This window comes from Brachyhypopomus gauderio, unplaced genomic scaffold, assembly GCF_052324685.1.
Source record: "Brachyhypopomus gauderio isolate BG-103 unplaced genomic scaffold, BGAUD_0.2 sc208, whole genome shotgun sequence".
Lineage (NCBI taxonomy): Eukaryota > Metazoa > Chordata > Actinopteri > Gymnotiformes > Hypopomidae > Brachyhypopomus > Brachyhypopomus gauderio.
The window spans coordinates 67500-85000 of record NW_027507029.1 but is presented as its reverse complement, the minus strand read 5'-3'; the positions used below and the strand labels follow the sequence as shown (position 1 = coordinate 85000).

At 45.9% G+C, this 17501-nt stretch overlaps 1 protein-coding gene and 1 long non-coding RNA gene across 7 annotated transcripts in view; one reads left to right on the top strand and one right to left on the bottom strand.

Annotated features, from left to right (window-relative positions):
• elavl4 (ELAV like neuron-specific RNA binding protein 4) overlaps positions 1 to 11761 on the top strand; it is a 71696-nt gene extending 59935 nt beyond the window's left edge. For 3 of the 6 annotated variants that reach the window (XM_076995452.1, XM_076995457.1, XM_076995456.1), the window contains 3 exons: positions 5104 to 5340; positions 8008 to 8046; positions 10947 to 11761. In XM_076995452.1, coding sequence (XP_076851567.1) covers positions 5104 to 5340; positions 8008 to 8046; positions 10947 to 11274 — 604 coding nt within the window. In that variant the 3' untranslated portion in view covers positions 11275 to 11761. The remainder of the gene's footprint in view (positions 1 to 5103; positions 5341 to 8007; positions 8047 to 10946) is intronic. The other 3 variants (XM_076995453.1, XM_076995454.1, XM_076995455.1) reach the window with 3 other exon arrangements.
• The window catches only part of LOC143502772 (uncharacterized), a 16810-nt gene extending 299 nt beyond the window's left edge, over positions 1 to 16511 (bottom strand). Inside the window, exons 1-3 of the long non-coding RNA XR_013127167.1 lie at positions 16424 to 16511; positions 3188 to 3272; positions 1 to 3080 (exon numbers count right to left, since the gene is read on the bottom strand). The exon at positions 1 to 3080 is cut by the window's left edge and continues 299 nt beyond it. This is a non-coding gene — a long non-coding RNA (uncharacterized LOC143502772). The remainder of the gene's footprint in view (positions 3081 to 3187; positions 3273 to 16423) is intronic.
• Positions 16512 to 17501: the final 990 nt, after the last annotated feature.

Below are 17501 nucleotides of genomic sequence, written 5' to 3'. Positions count from 1 at the left end.
TTACGTGTTGTAAAGGTGCCAGTGCCTTTCTCTGCAGTCAGGAACAGTGCTCATATTTACAGAGGTATGCACGCACACATACACACACACACACACACACACACACACACACACACAGACACAGACATACGCACGCACAAACACACGCACACTAACACATGCACGCATGTGTTCACACACACACACACACAGAATGAAGTGTGAATCCTCAAATGTTCACCCCACTAACTTTGTTTGCACACATACAAATAAGCAGCACACACACACCATATACACTCTATAAAAAAGTCTATATTCTCACAAACCGTCCTAATCCCAAATACACAAGCGCCTCTACCACACACTCCTCACTACACACTCCTCTACCACACACTCCTCTACCACACACTCGGCCTCTGCACGCCTGCGTATTACCCACACCCTTCACCCCCAGGGGGGAGGAGGGTCCACAGGAGGAATGTTAATGACTAATTAAATCTGAGTTGCTGGTGATTAAGAAACAGGGAGGAATACCCCCACCCACACCCACACGCACACTCACACTCACACACACACACACACACACACACACACTCACACACACACACACACACACACACACACACACACACACACACACACACACACACTCACACTCACACACACACGCACACACACACACACACACACACACACAGCCCCTGCGGTGCAGAGAGGGGCCGTGTGTCCCTGCCCTCTCACCGCATTGAGAGAAATAGAGCATGACTTACTGCTCTCCTGCCAAGCCTATGCCATCTCAGGAGTGTGTGTGTGTGTGTGTGTGTGTGTGTGTGTGTGTGTGTGTGTGTGTGTGTGTGTGTGTGTGTGTGTGTGAGACAGAGATAATGAACATGTTAAATGACTAGGAGAGTCTGGGATTTGATCTCAGAACCGATTTGGTGCTTGATGAGCTCTTGGTTTTGGAGGTTCCATGGTTCTTTATTGAACTATTGGTGGATACCAGGGTTGATGTGAGCTTTATTTTTAATACCAACAAGTAATAGAGAGAAATTCAGCTGATACAACTAATCCACTATGCTGGGCTCTCCTCCTGAGGCCCAACTGCCAGGTCAGGGTTGCTCCCTTTGCAGTGTTTGGGAGCTTTTCTCTCCCACTTTAGGGTCCGGAGTCTGCAAAGACTGTCCAGAGAGGCTGACCAATCAGATTATGTTCTACTGCAAAGCACGGGACAAAATCCCCGTGTAACTCTTGAAGGTAGGAGTGGGGGGCGGAGCTTTAGATCATGTTGTTCGACCCACTTCACTCCGGACCCACTTTAAACCAACATTAGCGAGAGGGACGTGTGATGTGTGCGCGGCTTTGATCAGCAGTTAAATATTCACAGCAGCTCTCCAGCCTTGCACAGCACGGTCAATCTGCAGCCCTCGTCAATGAGAGCTAATACGATTGATCCGGAGCACTGTCTCCTACAAGCTGCAGCTCCTAATGGAAAATCAGTCTTCTTGTCTCTGCTCCCAGGGGCCATGCGCAGAGATCTCTCTTCTGGACAGTTCTGGCCTTCTCTTCCTTTGGGTTTTTAGTCATACGCAGACATCTTAAAGGTGCTGATGTAATTGTTAAAACAAGAGATTTGACGATAAGTTGGAGGAAGCTTAGAGACGTGTGCCTGCTTCTACACTGCCTTGGCCTTGAATTACATAAGGGTGAACAGATGGATTTGTTCTTATGCATAGTGGCCAGATAATACTACTACTTCTACTACCACTAATAATAATGATAATGATAATGCAGCTCTCCGCATCAAACTCCTAACTGCTGCGTTTCCAATGGTGTCTGACGCAGGATCAGCTCCAGTTCTCTAAAACAAGGTCGTTTTCCACTCCTCATCCTGATTAAGCCCGTGATAAAACACAGACTGTGCGCTTTTCTCTCCTTTCACGATGCATTTAGCACACTCGCTTAATAAATGTCCCAAACGCTTGGCAGAAGCTCTTACAAGTGCGTAAACGTGAGACAGCAGTACCATGCCGAAGTTCAGAAAGGAGAGAGAGCTTTCATTAACTGCAGAGGCTTCAGATCTCGCTGTTCCCAGAGGATGATTTTTTTCATTTTCCTATCTCATTCCCTCTCCTTCTCTCTCTCTCTCTCTCTCTCCCCCTCACTCAGTCCTTTCCTCTCCCTCTCTCGTGGCGGTGGGCGTGCGGTGGAAAGCACTTTGTCGGCCCGGCCGCAGCCGTTCCTCGGCGCTGTCGCCCGGCGTGTCGGCTCTCGGTGTGTCTGAGTTATTATTAAACCGGCTATTCTCACGCGAGACGTGTGCTGCGCTCAGATAAGCACAGGTAGGAAGTTACGTAAGGCGCAGGGTGATTACAATGAGAATAGCACTGCTAAACACCACATTGGCTCCCCAACTCTGCCGGGCTGCTGATAAGTGGCGACAGCCTCGGGAAGCACCCGTGTCTCCGGTTGCGCCGGTTTGAGCCCAGCTGCCGGCTTTGTTTACGCAGAATGTTGAGAAATAAAACACGGTCTCGAGCTCATTACGCTAACGTTGGGGAAGCAGGCGCGTGAGAAAGAGGAAGTGCAGCTGACATTAGGGTGCTCATTTTGAAAACTATTGAGTAACAGGTCTTTTCTTTCACGTGCTAATTTTAGCGTTTTGTGCTGGCTGACAGGAACAGGAAGGATGGTTGGTTTGCCAAGTAGATTTGCAGCCATAATGATGGTGGTCAGTGCTATTCCCAGCAGAGCAAAACTGGGTCTCATCACGATTCCATTACAGTAGGTTGAGAGCTGCACTCTGTAGCCTCTCCGATTGAAAAATAGACAGGCCTGCCCACCACTTACAGTGGAGTATTCCCAAAAGGTAGTCAACAAAGTCCTGCACCCAATGTGATACGGAATAGAGAAGACCAGAAAACGTGACGAAGAGGTCTCGGCCGCGTGCTGGAGGTACGGGCCTGATCTTCCGGTGTCTTCCTTCTTCAACAGGCCCAGAGGCGCTCAGTGAGGAGCACGGGTCCATTTGCATGTGCACACGTGTTGAGTGACCTTGACCTTTGACCTATGCCTGGTTGAGTCCCGCTATCGTGCACGGACACCTGTGCACATGGGGAACATAAACACACCGGCGCACTCGCGGAGATAAAGCAGGGCTTGGGTGATTTTTCTGTTCAACTTTTTAAAAAGAATTTGCTTAGACACTGACCTTTGCTAGTCTTCATGTTACAGTTTCCATATTTTGTGGTCCTGGAACTGTGGTATGTCCTGGATCTGTAGTATGTCAAACTTCTCTGAAAGAGAGAGAGAGGGGATAAGTTAAGAGTGTGTATTTGTGTGTGTGTGTGTTTGTGTGTGTGTGTGTGTGTGAGAGAGAGAGAGAGAGAGAGAGAGGGGGGGGGGGATAAGTTAAGAGTGTGTATTTGTGTGTGTGTGTGTGTGTTTGTGTGTGTGTGAGAGAGAGAGAGAGAGAGAGAGAGAGAGAGAAGTGTCATGCCGTCTTCTCCACTCTGTTCTACTTTCTAAGGATTCGGCGATGACCTAGGTTTCACTCTGCAGAGAGGAGAGAGCTGAATCGTGCACCCTAAACTGTGCAGAATAATGCATGTGCTTGCTTTATTTCTGCCTTTCCTTCTGTCAGACTAATTAAAGAGAACAGGTTGTGGGAAGACTGGGAAATGCTGTCAGGGGTGATGCTGGCACAGTGGAAAAAAGAGCAATAGAGAGATGGAGAGGGAGTGTGTGTGTGTGTGTGTGTGTGTGTGTGTGTGTGTGTGTGTGTGTGTGTGTGTGTGTGTGTGTGTGTGTGTGTGTGTGTGTGTGTATAATGCAGAGGCAGGCTGAATGAAAGCTTGTTGCACTGAAGAGACTGTGTACAAATGTTTGCTCCGAGAGCTGCATATATCAAACGCGTCTGATTTGAATAGCAAGACAGCAGTAACAGTAAGAAAGATACCGCAGCACAACCCCAAAACAGAAACTGTCAATAAGAGTGAAGCACGACAACCCAGTCGTGTGTGTGTGTGTGTGTGTGTGTGTGTGTGTGTGTGTGTGTGTGTGTGTGTGTGTGTAAACGCTAGACACATACATGAACTGTTACTCTTACTCAAACACTAAAACATATATATTCTTTTATTACTGCCTTTATGGCGTTTTTGCATTCACTTGTGCATGACTATAGCTAAATAGTGGTAAGCTTACATTTAAACTTCAACCTTTACTTCATTAACCAAACCAAAATCATTTGGATCTTTCAGATTTTCAAATAAAATCCACCTAATGTTGTCACAGTATCAAAAATGTCAAGTTCTCCGATCATCATAAGGATACTTGGTCCCCGCAAACTGTGAAATACCTGCCCCCTCCACACACACACACACACACACACACACAGAGTGTATTATGCAAATGGTCCACCAGACGAGTCGTCTCCCGGCTCACCTCCCTGGAGCAGTAGGAACCATCTCATTAGACAGACGCCCGACAAAAGGCCTCCCTGCCAGCCGGGCTCTTTTAAATGTTACTTTCAGGTGGCGGTCAAAAACATTGCCTAGGAAACCACAGAAATGTCACCGGCGCGCAGTGTGCCACGTTGCTAGCGTGTGGCTGTCAGCTTATGCAAGTCTCACAGCATGAGACGGAACAGGACACGATACACTCACACACTACTGGGAACAATCACTGTCCCCCACACACACACTCTCCATTTCCACAGCAGCAGGCAGCAGCACCCCTGTACAATATCTCCATCCTCTCGTGAAGAAAGGAAAACAAATTACACATCTGCCCGACAACGGCGGAATGCAGGGCGGCCAATGAAATCCCCTGCTTCCTCACTTCCCATTTGCATAATGTGACACCAGCAATAGCAGGCGTCGCACATGGACTGCACCTCACTGTCATTCGCCATTTCCAACATGAAGTCATGTATGGATTTTTCTGTCTCTACATTAAGGAAATGGATCCCATAAATGTGTGTGTAAGAGGGCAAGAGAAAGTCTCTATGAAGGTCTCCTAAAAAGACGGGTACCAGTACAAATGCCACTTTTGTGAAAGGCGGTCCTGATAAATACAGTCTCTCTCCCTCCCTCCCTCTCTCTCTCTCTCTCGGTTGTGCCGTACCGGCGTCCCCCCAGGCGGCTCGCGCGGGGTGGGCTTCATCCGCTTCGACAAGAGGATAGAGGCGGAGGAGGCCATCAAAGGCCTGAACGGCCAGAAGCCGTCCGGTGCCGCCGAGCCCATCACGGTGAAGTTCGCCAACAACCCCAGCCAGAAGACCAGCCAGGCACTACTATCACAGCTCTACCAGTCCCCCAACCGCCGCTACCCGGGCCCCCTCCACCACCAAGCCCAGAGGTTCAGGTAAAGACGGCCAGCTCGGCTGCCGCACCTGTGACCTCCACTGCACGTCGCCTGTATTCTAATTCAAGCCATGAATGATTCATGTACCAGAATTTCAAACCGATGACCTCCCACCCCCCCATCCCCCCCATCAAAGTGTTAGAAAGCTTGGAATCAAGTGTGTTTTCACCTAACTGTGCTGCCTATGGAGCGAGCTGTGCTAGGTAACCCTCACTACCATTTGGGAAAGAAAAGAGCCCGGACATGAAAAAGGAGTGAAGGACTGTTTATAAGAGACAGTGGGTTCTGTCGTTCACAATGTCTCCATGGTGATTCTGTTTCCCTTACATCGTTCCTCCTTCATCTCACCTCCACTTCACCAGAACCCATCAACAGCACAAGCAGCCAATCATCAGTGCACAGTGTGGGATTCGGAGCGCTACAAAGCCAGCTGGAGTCGGTAGTAAGGTCGAGCCCTCCCTGTAAAACTCCAAAATTCTCACCCATTTGACGAAACGCCATTTACATGTTTTGGTTTTTTTTTTTCTCCCCGCATTCATATTCTTTTGAGTTGTGACATCCACGCACCCAGGATCATGCATTAATACAAACGACCCGTGCCAGTCGATTACAGCTGCACGCCATTGATAATGACAGCAATCAGTAATTAATCCCTCATACAGCACAAACACTTAGACCTGAATAGATGTGAAAAGGATGTCTTATATTTGCATGAATTACACAGCCACACAAAGGTGGCATTGTGATCTGTTTGTTTGGGGATACTTCAAACCCCAGGCTGAGACCGAGTGAGCCGAGACACAGAGGGGCTTCAGATGTCTCTGTGCAGAAGCACACTCTAGCACCTTGGAGCCCCCACTCCAACGGACTCAATTACCCACGGCGCAACCTGCCTGGCTAATTGGCTAATTGGTGCCTTAATGATGGAGTGTTGCATGTGTTTAATTTTTTTCCTGCAAAGGCTTTTTTTTGTTGTGTTTGTGGTATGTGTGTATGACTGTTTGATTTGTCTGGAAAAGTTTGGTCTGAATTATGGGAAGGCGTTAATTAGCCTTGTCGGCCATCTTGAGCCTAATTGGAGGTGAGACAGGGGCCGTGTGAGGGATGGAGAGCAGTGAGTATTCACACGGGCCAAAACCCACAACCAGAGTGACTGATGACAATGGGATACTAATACAGCAGCACAGCGGGTCACCGAAGCTAATGAAGAGATCAGGGGAGAGACAGACAGACAGAGAGAGAGACAGAGAGAGGGAGAGAGGAAGACAGAGAGAGGGAGAGAGACAGACAGAGAGAGACAGACAGACAGACAGAGACAGAGGGAGAGAGGAAGACAGAGAGAGGGAGCGAGACAGACAGAGAGAGGGAGAGAGGAAGACAGAGCAAGGGAGAGAGACAGACAGAGAGAGGAAGACAGAGAGAGGGAGCGAGACAGACAGAGAGAGGGAGACAGACAGACAGAGAGAGGAAGACAGAGAAAGGGAGAGAGACAGACAGAGAGAGGGAGCGAGACAGACAGAGAAAGGGAGAGAGACAGACAGAGAGAGGAAGACAGAGAGAGGGAGAGAGACAGACAGAGAGAGAAACAGGCAGACAGACAGAGGAAGACAGAGAGAGGGAGAGAGACAGACAGAGAGAGGGAGACAGACAGACAGAGAGGGAGAGAGGAAGTCAGAGAGAGGGAGGGAGAGATAGACAGAGAGAGGGAGAGAGGGAAACAGAAAGTCAGAGAGAGGGAGGGAGAGACAGACAGAGAGAGGGAAACAGAGAGTCAGAGAGAGGGTACTCTCCCGCACTCTCTATTTAATGTTCTATTATATTCTGCTTCAAACTTCATTCAAGTGTCATATCAAATTATTAAACTTTTCTTTTGCGCTAAAAGGTACAAAACCCTTGAGACACGTTCATTCATACCACCAGCATATCATCTCTACGTGATCTTCTGCATGGCATGAATGTATTCTTTGATAGCTAATTGTTTGATATTGATAAATTCCCTGTGCCTTCCAGTCCTTAAAATCAGTCTGCAACCATCTGTCACCAATACAGAACCATTATGATGACAGAACTCAGCATACCAAATAATGCTCTCATTCAGTTGCAGCGTGAGATTGAATTTCAGCACTGAGCCACCATCCACCAAAAGTGTGATCTAAAATTCAGACCTTCATTTCTGATCTCACCTGCTCCACGATTCATAAAAGCCGGTTTTCATTAGGCGTTAATAGCACTAGCACAACCTTTTAGAGAAATCATTCAGATCTAAAAAAAAAAAAAAAGACGAAGCAATTTAATGATACATTTAAAGCAAGAGATTTAAGGCAGCTATATCCATTATGTCATCAATATAGCACGCAAAGACTCTGAAGTCAGACATTGCTGAACTCTTTTGTGTAGCTCAGGGATACACTAGCAACGGCACAGAGTCCGTTCGGATTACTGCAGGCAGTGGACGCTAGTTAGCATTAGCACCTGTGCTAGCCTCATGCGCTGCTAGCTTAGCAACTGGCTCTGAGAGGTGTCCAATGGCGCTTAACAGTGTAATGGCCCAACGCTCGATGGGCGTCTTCCTTCACTTTAGTGAGGCAGAGCTGTGTAGCATTAGTTCCATTGAGTGAGTAGACCATCTGCCTGGCATTAACCCCAGAACCCTCCTTCTCTTCACAGGCTGGACAATTTGCTTAATATGGCCTATGGCGTTAAGAGGTAATTAAACTTCACCGAATGCCAGATGTCCATGTTGACAAAATTATTTATCCCGTTCCTGTTTTTTTACCCTCTCATTTTCTGAAAAGTCACTTGCATTTAATTAAGTTCAAGGTTTTTATTGTTCCCTTAAGTTTGATTGTTTGTTACTTGATTCTGCTTGATTTCAAACCACCAACCACTCTAGTCTTTCCAAAAAAAATATGCCGTTTCATGATTTCTGGTGTTGAATATGCATTGTCTAATTCTGATGACTGTGGAATTTTGAGTTTTGTTTCTGGTTTGGTATTTTCTGTGTTTTGCTCTTGTATTGAGGCGTTGCCATCGGATTCAGAGACTCGAGCCCACACTCCGCCCGCTCACGATCTTTTCATACATGAAAAATAAAAAATTCCCTCGTTTCGTGCTCCTAGAACCCTCTAGACTACTAGGCTGCAATTATGAATACAGGTGTAAATCCTCCAGATTGCTAATAGGTGTTATTGCAATCACAGTCTGGCTGCTGGCTGCTTTCATTTTCATAGCAATTTTACAAATTTGGTGGGGGTGGCAAGCGAAATTCCACTTGAGCATGAGCAGAAGTGGTACAGGGACCAGCGGTGTCCACGGATTCTCATTAAACGATCCTACTTTAACACCGTATTGTACCCTGTACCTTTACTGTTCTGGCCTATTTTTGGATAAGGGGGAGAGTGGGGCGGAGGCGTCGGGCCAGAGTTCTCCTGGATCCCTGCAGGAAACGTCACGTTTCGCTGCAGGTAGCACAACCTCGGATCACCTGGGTTTTGCTCGCGTGCTAATTGCTGCTTCTGTGTCCTTGTGGACGAGTAGCAAGATGGCGCGTTTCAAATGTGCACTAGAGCTTGTGACGTTTGGTTGCATATTTTAGCATGCGCGAGACGGCAAAATGGTGTCGCACTTATGGGGAGTGTGGTGCGATGCCCTTTTCTGTGTTGAGTATTTTGATAACTATCCCTGCTGAAAGCCCAAGGTTTCCTACAGTTCTCCCTTTATAAAACTGGCAATGGGTGCCTCTTGAAAATCAAGAATAGAATCTGAGACTGTAAGAGGCATCTGCTTTGCTGATCTCTCTACCTTTAATGCCTCTACGGCTAATTTGTTTCGCTGTATCCAGACATGACGTTTGGGGAGGGAAGGAAGAAGAAGAAGAAAAAAAAATCAATAGTTATAAAAGCCACGAGGTGAACGCGAGGAGCCCAGCCAGCGCAGTGAGATATGCAAACAAGGCCGGCAGCTCGGCGGGCAACGGCGCCGAGACAAAGCGCGCTGATTATTTACCGAGCACGTGCCGTTAGCCCGCAGGGCAGCAGCCAGGCCCGCGCGTAAGGGAGGCGGACTGGGGGTGGGTTTGTAAGAGGTGGATTCCCCAGAGCTCGAGAGGAGGGGGTGGGTGGGGTAATTAACAGAGGGGTGGGGGGACCCACAGTCCCGTGGATGTGAGCAGCGGTGGGGCGAAGGTGAACGGCACGGCGGGTCAGATGCTTGTTGCTACGCAACTCCTTGTCCGAGCGCTCTCCCGCCTCTGTGGGAGTGACGGAGTGCGTACAGCGGCAATCAGACGGGCATGAGCGGCGGTGAGCCGGCCCTCACACCCTCACAGACGCCTGGCATCCACATTACCCCCCCCACACACACACACACACACACACACACACGCACGTACGTACACCCTTCTTCTCTGGGATGAGTAATGGTGCAGGATTCGTTATTTAGACCGAAACACACCATAATTGAAGTTATGAGATGGTTGAGAATGCAGACGGAGCTGATGTACTATTATACTCCTCGTTTGCATAATGAGTCGTGGCCTACACGAGGGGGGGGGGGGGGGGGGGGGTGTTCGTGGGGGGGGTTGGGACGCCTGTGCCAGGACGCCTGTGCCAGGACGCAGTGGCGAAGGCACAGATGAAGCGGCTGAGGAACAAGAAGTGGGGGGCTGGTGGGTGCAGTGGCGCACGCCACGTTATCGATCACAGGCACGTGGCGCTGAGAGCCGCGTAGGGCTGTGGGTGGAACACACACACACTCACGCACGAACACGCGTACAACGTTCCGCCGCTGACAACAGTTTCAGTAGAGCCACCTCATCTGCAGCAAAGCGGAAATCTCAATTAAAGCACCACCAATAATGCCTACAGTCATTCCTGGAGAGGAGGCATACACAATGAACCTTTTATCCAATTTACCTTTTATTTAAAGTGGAAATTTCCTTTAAGCGGAAAGGCAATTAACCGAAGTCAACTGAGCATTCAAATCTCTGTATCAAGGGGAAGAAAAGGGCCAGAAAAGGAAACCTTACAGGAGAAATGAGAGCAGATTTACTCAGTTGCATTCGAAATCTCCTATGAATTCGGAAGGCATTAATGTGACGAGTTCCTGCAATTTAGTTTCTCCAATAGATCCACTCAGGAAGACAGTGAAGAAAAGGATGTGAGCTGCTTGGTGCCGGGGTGAGTGGCGTTTTCATATGGGCCTCCCGCTGTCTGGCACGCTGCCTTTTCAGGCCCCATACAAAAAGCCACCAGACGCCTCCTTTCACCGCTCAACACATATTGAACAGAAACTCGAATCAAGAGCAATTCAGAAAGCGCTACCATGGGCAGGGAGGCGGAGACGTACGAGGGCAGTGCCCGCCGCTGGTGGTGCCGTGCGCGGCGGTTGGAGTGTAGGCGGGCTGGGCCGACGCGGGCCGCGTGGCTAATGCGGGGTTGTAACGTGCCGTTTGTGTGCCCCAAATGCGTGTATTACACCCGTGCGAAAGGCTGGGGTCACTAACTCTGCTGCTTGCTTATGCCCCCCCCCCCCCCCAAACGCCAGCTGTCTAATACACATCTATCTCTCTCTCTCTCTCTCTCTCTCTCTCTCGTTCTCATCGTCAGGTTCTCCCCCATTACCATAGACAGCATGACCAGTCTGGTTGGGATGAACATTCCTGGGCACACTGGTACGGGCTGGTGCATCTTCGTGTATAATCTGTCCCCGGACTCGGACGAGAGTGTCCTCTGGCAGCTCTTCGGGCCTTTCGGTGCCGTCAACAACGTCAAGGTGATCCGCGACTTCAACACCAACAAGTGCAAGGGTTTCGGCTTCGTCACCATGACGAACTACGATGAGGCGGCCATGGCGATCGCCAGTCTGAACGGGTATCGGCTGGGTGACCGTGTCCTGCAGGTCTCCTTCAAGACCAACAAGACCCACAAGTCCTGAACTCCCTCCCCTCTCTCGTGTAGCCCCGTTAAATACACCACTACTAACACCCACCTCAGCCCATACAGCTAGCCTACTCCAAACAGGAACCAATCAACCATCAAACAAACTAAAGAGAACTGGATATGGCTTATAATATAACTTTGGACCTATAAGCCAATGTTGCCTAAGTATTACAAAATTGAAAACGGAAATTATTAATGATTTGGAAGACCTGTACACGGTACAGGCATTCTGTTGTGTATCCTTTGAGTTCTTGTGGTCGGTTATTGGTTTATTTTTCTCTGTAAACAGTAGCAAAACCAGACCGCCCTTATTTAAAAGAGGAGAACGTCCTTCTTTAGATTGAACTCTCTATCTTGATTCAGGTTTCCTTTATTTTCTCTCTTTTTAATCCGGATCCACTGTCGTTAGTACAACGCCTCCCTGGGAGGAGAACGGGAGGGGGCTCTTTTTAAAAAAAAAAAAAAAAAAACAGAAAATGAAATCTACGATCATTCATTCATTTGTTTTGGTGTATATTATTAAACCCCCCCAAGTAAATTGACAGGGATGACACCATCCCTTTTCTCTAATGCAGAAGAAATTTCTAACATTGTTTTGCTTTGTACTTCAAACAGAACACATGTCGTTCCTCTCAAGGGACCGGGAGACGGGGAGAGGGAAGGGATGGGTCAGTGCTCCTGTTGACAACAAAACACACACACACACACTGTTGCCAAAGAGAAAATCTCTTTGCTTGAAAATGCGTTTAGAAAAAAAAATGAAAAAATACAGAGAAAGAAGATCTATTTTTGTAAATAATAATTAAAATAATAATTATTGAAGAATTTTTACAAGAATCTGGATTTGAAAAAAAAAAAGAGAAAAATATTTTGACTGGCTAATTAGGGGTTGGGGGAGGGTCAGGTGCCTCCTTGTGTTGTTTGTTCTGCCGTGGTACTTTTTAGGATACAAGGTCGTTTGTTTTTCGGGGAGAACCACATTGGCAATGGTTTTGTAGACGGATGGTTTTATCAAGAGATGCAAATTCAGGCAGGTAATTTTTCATAGCACGTAATTGTTCAACAGCGATTCCCAGTAGGAGGGGGGTCTTCCCCGGCCAATGGCATCCTCGCAGTCAAGAGCCCAAAGTTTAGGCCACGCATCTGTCACTCACTTTCTTTCCGTCGTCAGTCTTTGGGATATCAGTACTACACACACTCACTTCTCCATTTAGAAACCACACATTCTTACGGTTCCTTTCACTCTGATTTTGTGATATTTACATTTGAGATGTACTTCCTTTAGAGATCAACAGTAGGTGCTATATTACATGGTTCACATATCTTGAATATCCAAGTTTGTTGTTATGTGTGTTATTTAGAGAAAAAAAGAAACTTTGATGTTGGCATTAAATTGAGCTGCTGTTTTTGTTTAGTTTAGTTTATTGTTGGCCCCCATCTGGTCCAGAATTCTGTGCTGGGAAAAGCCAGATGAGTAAATCCGGACCTTGTAAGAATCACTTAACGAGTTTTCTTTGGCTTGCTGACATATAGGTTACTTGCTGAGTGTACAGCGTTTGTCAAAATTCAATGATAATTAGCTAGTTTTGTTAGTCTAGTATTTGTTTCCTCGGAGGATCTATTACAAATGTGTCTTTCTTTGTTGTGTACAAATAGATGATATATAGTCTACATTTGTTTTACAATATCTATATCTATCTGAGTTGTCACTGTTTTTTGTTCGAGCTTGTCTTTTTTCATATGAAAACTTTATGAAGTGATGGTTCAGTTACTTAGAAAACTCGTGAGGAATCCTGTTTAATATGTTGTCATGTCGCTTGTGAAGAAGAAAAAAAGAAACATTTGATTTGATTCGGGGTTTATTTTTGTTGATGTTGTTTGTTTTTTGTCTTTTGGTTGTTTTTTTTTTACCGCCGCGGCAAAAGAAACCGAACAAAAAGCTTCTTGAAAATATGTATTTATTTATTGATTGACTGTTTCATTGATTAAATTATTTATTTATCTGGATAATTTATTTATTTATTTGTTTGTTGTTCTGTTGTCTGTGTTTTTGTGTGATCCTGGTACAGGGAGGGGGGTGTTTCTGAGCTAACGGGAACAAACGACTAGGGGAGAAGATCTTCCATTAGTCCTGTGCACTGAGACATTTTAGTACGTTTGTGCTTTGTACCAATATATCAAAATTACAATATAAAAAAGTTTAAAAGTCAAAAACTAAAAAAATGTCAAGAGGGTTGGTGAGGCTCTTCCCTTATTACTAGAAACAGTTACTCGCTATGCATAACCTAGTCGATAGTTACATTTGCTATTGCTTTTTTGTCTTGTTAAACAGAAATCTTTAAATCTTTTTCAATAAAGTTTAGTCTTAATAGAATGTTATAACAGTTGTTCTGGTTCAATATAACCTGTGATAAGTTTGTGTAGTTTTAAAAGCCACTTCCCGCCCCTCCCTCCACACACTACAGTTGCTTTGTGATCCAACTTTATGCAAAAATGTGGGTGTGAAACGTCGTTTCTCATGGGGTTTTATGCATCCCACATATTAGGCCTAGCTGCCTCGAATCGATGATTATACTGTATGTCCATTGTTTTAGTATTATTTATTGCATTGGACCTATGGAGAACTCAATGTGTCATTTTACCTTGATTTAAACTAATTCTGCCATTTGCATATGACATCATAACTCCAAAAAGCTTTGTCGCTGATTGTACTGGTTGAAGTAAAATAGCTATAGAAGATGATATTTGATAGATGACACCCATTATATATTTTCTAAGATATAGTCTATTTTGAGAGGTAAATTTAGTGAATGGCTCTTCGAGAGTAGGGAACCGGCTCATGTTGAGACAGGATTTGCTGTGAATGTTGGAGAATTTTTAACTACTTAGATGCATTCATACACACTCTCGCTCACCCATCTCTTCTGCTGCACCCTCCTCCATCACTGCATCCTGCGCTCCACCCCTCGTCGGGGCGGCAGCTCAGCCCTCCTCAAACCCCACCCGCCCTGGGGTGGGTGTTTGAATTATGCAACGACCCCAGTAGAATGTTGTTCTGGTGAACAAATATCCTACATCGCTTTCTCCTCTGTGCTCATGACATCGACCCTCCGCGGGTTTCGCGTACGACTGTGAGCAAGAGCTTTTGCGGAGCGTGTGCTCGCACGCGTGTGTGTGTGTGTGTGTGAGTGTGTGTGAGTGTGTGTGTGTGTGTGGGGGTGAGGGTGTTTGGAACATGGGGCCATGCCCAGTTGCTGTGGTTCCCTTTCCCCCCTGTAGCGCCTTATAGTGGCAGCCAGCCAATAGGAAGCCAACAGCCAGTAGTGTCGGAGGGAAGGCCTAGTGAGGAAAAAGGCTCTTGTCATTCTTCATTTTCTCCTGAAGATGTGTTTGTTTCCTATCTGAGAATCTATAAATCTTTAAAGACAAAAAAGATGAAAAAATGTTCACTGGACCAAGCTGGTCTCTCCTACTTATGTTATTACTTAACTATCAATTATTGATTATTGTTATTATGATTACTATTATTCTTATTATCCTTATTCTTATTATTAATCAAATTACTGCGATGAATGACTTCATGTTATCCTTGCTAGTTTAGGTCATTTCTGAAACTGGAAACAAAATATGAAAAAATCTTGCTGTAAATGTTTTTTTCTTTTTCATAAACTGTTGTGTTTGAATTATTTGTACTTTTGAATGTTGGGACAATAAAATGAGGTGTTGAAAGCTGTGTAGTCTCACGTGGTGTTTATAAACAAATCTGTTTGACATATTTAGCAAAACAGTTTTTGCTTGCACAGTACCCAACAGAATCCTACATTTTCAGCGACTTATACCGGACCAACTTTAAGATCCAGACCTTTTAGGAATTCCTAGATGACCTCTTCTCCTAGCAACCACAAAAGAAGCTAAATGTCACGTGAGCCTCCCTCTTTTGATATGAACTTGATGACTTGATCAAAATGAGCACAAATGCCAAGGTCATTAATGTGTGTGTGCGTCAGAAGCAAAGGCGCTGCTGAAATGTCCACCGTCACGTTAATGTGCTTCAACTTCAGTCAGTCAGGCATGGCCTTTTGAGCATAGAGGCACAATAGTGTGCATATAGCGCCCCCTGCATCTCTACTGGAGAATTATTTTAAATTTCACATTTCAAACCGCTCAGAGTCGCTCAGACTTAACTGAAGATGTATAGCCGTCTGTAGATATATTTGTGCCACAGTTAACACTATTCAAAACTAATGTAATAAGAAAATATAATGAACCAGGCCAATAATTCATTACATTCCGACTAAGACGTTAATTAGCATAAATATGAAGAAGTTTAATAAAGCTAATGATGGCCGACACCATTTGCTCAGTCCGTGATGTGCGCAGGGAGAGGGGAGGGGGTGAAGAATGAGGAGGCATGGGGGGGGGGGGGGGGGGGGGGGGGCTCAGTGGTCTGGTGAAGTCCAGTCTGTCCAAGCCTCTCTACACCGTTAGAGATTTAATGAGCTGAGAGGCTCGTGAAGGCAGAGATGTGGTATCATGATTCACTCCCCCCCCCCCCCCACCTCTCCCACCACCCTCCTCTTAACCCTCCAACCAGCTGTGCAGCTAAAACAGGAGACGAGACATAAAGGCTTGCACTGTAACACACGGCTTTAAATTTCAGCTTTCTCCCTGGGACCAACACCACGAGCACATATTCAAATCTCATAAGCAGATCACGCCTGCCGGGCGCCGCTGCGCACCTGTAGATGCTGCACATATGTGATCTTTCTTTACCAAGGTGGTTGTCTTCATGCTCTGTTCCAGTTTGTAAGACTTTGCCAATTCCTTAAGAACCTCCTGCACCCACTACATGTGCAGGAAATGTACCAACGTTCTTTTCCCTGAGCTGTTTTTTTTCCTGTCTGTTTATAAAGATTTATAGAGTCTGGAGAAGATTCACCATTCAGACATGGACGGATGTGTTTTGGGCTAAATAAATATATATAGAGCATCTTTTTGGGCCCAGGAACAAACTTCAGTGTGTTACTTATTGTGACAGTCATCAGGTGTGTGAGGAATATCAGAGTGTAGTGCTCGTGCTATAGTGGCGTGCTCATGGACGTCTAGTTCATCAAAGCTGAGATTGGAAATGACGGTGGTCATACCTGATGCCCAAGAGTCTGCACCGTAAACAGTGCTACCAGGCAGAGGTTCATTACAGCTGCAAAGTACACAGTCCTGCTTTTGAAGTATCTGAAAACACACGGATGAAAAAGACAAAAGAGGTTAAAACAAGTGACAAAAGTTAAAATGTAATTTGAAATATGTGGTGATTACATATGCATATAAAAACACATAGCAGAATCTCAACAAAGCAAAAAACTCTTTTTGATGCAGCAATACAATACGTTTTTGTTAAAACATATGAACCTTTACTTTAAAGAACTGGTGTGATACCCCAAGGAGGCAAGGACTTTAACGATATGTTTCTGGTGACTGTTGGGGTGGAGGAATTTAGGTTCAATCCTTCTTAAAGGACTGTTTCAGCTCAGGAATGTTGGTAGTCTTTCTGGCATAAATTCACCATATCAGGTTCTGCCACCTGCATTTCTGTTGGATTAAGGTCTGGACTCTGACTCAACCATTGCAAAACACAAAATTCCTCCTGCTTCAACCATTCTTTGGTAGACTGACTTGTGAGTAGAGGGTTGCTGTCTTGCTGCAAGACCCAGTCTCCGTTAAGCTTCGGTTCACGAAAAGAAACCCTGACATGCTCCTGAAGAATTTCCTGGTGCAATCCAGATTTCATTGTTCCATCAGTGATGGCAAGCCATCCCGGTCCTGTGGTTGCAAAACAGCCTGAAACCATGGCACTGTCACTATTGTTGCTCTGTGTTTGCCTGACAGTCGACATACGAGTACTGACATTAGCCAGTTCGACAAAAAGAGGGGGCTGCTTGACCAAAAAAAGTGCTACTGCTACCCGAGGGATCTTAGCTATTACCCTAGGGTTGTTAGATTTCAACTAAGGAATCTTAGCTATTACCCTAGGGTTGTTAGATTTCAACTAAGGGATCTTAGATGGTACCTGAGAGACCTTAGATAGTAAACGAGGGATCTTAGCTATTACCCTAGGGTTGTTAGATTTCAACTAAGGGATCTTAGATGGTACCTGAGAGACCTTAGATAGTAAACGAGGGATCTTAGCTATTACCCTAGGGTTGTTAGATTTCAACTAAGGGA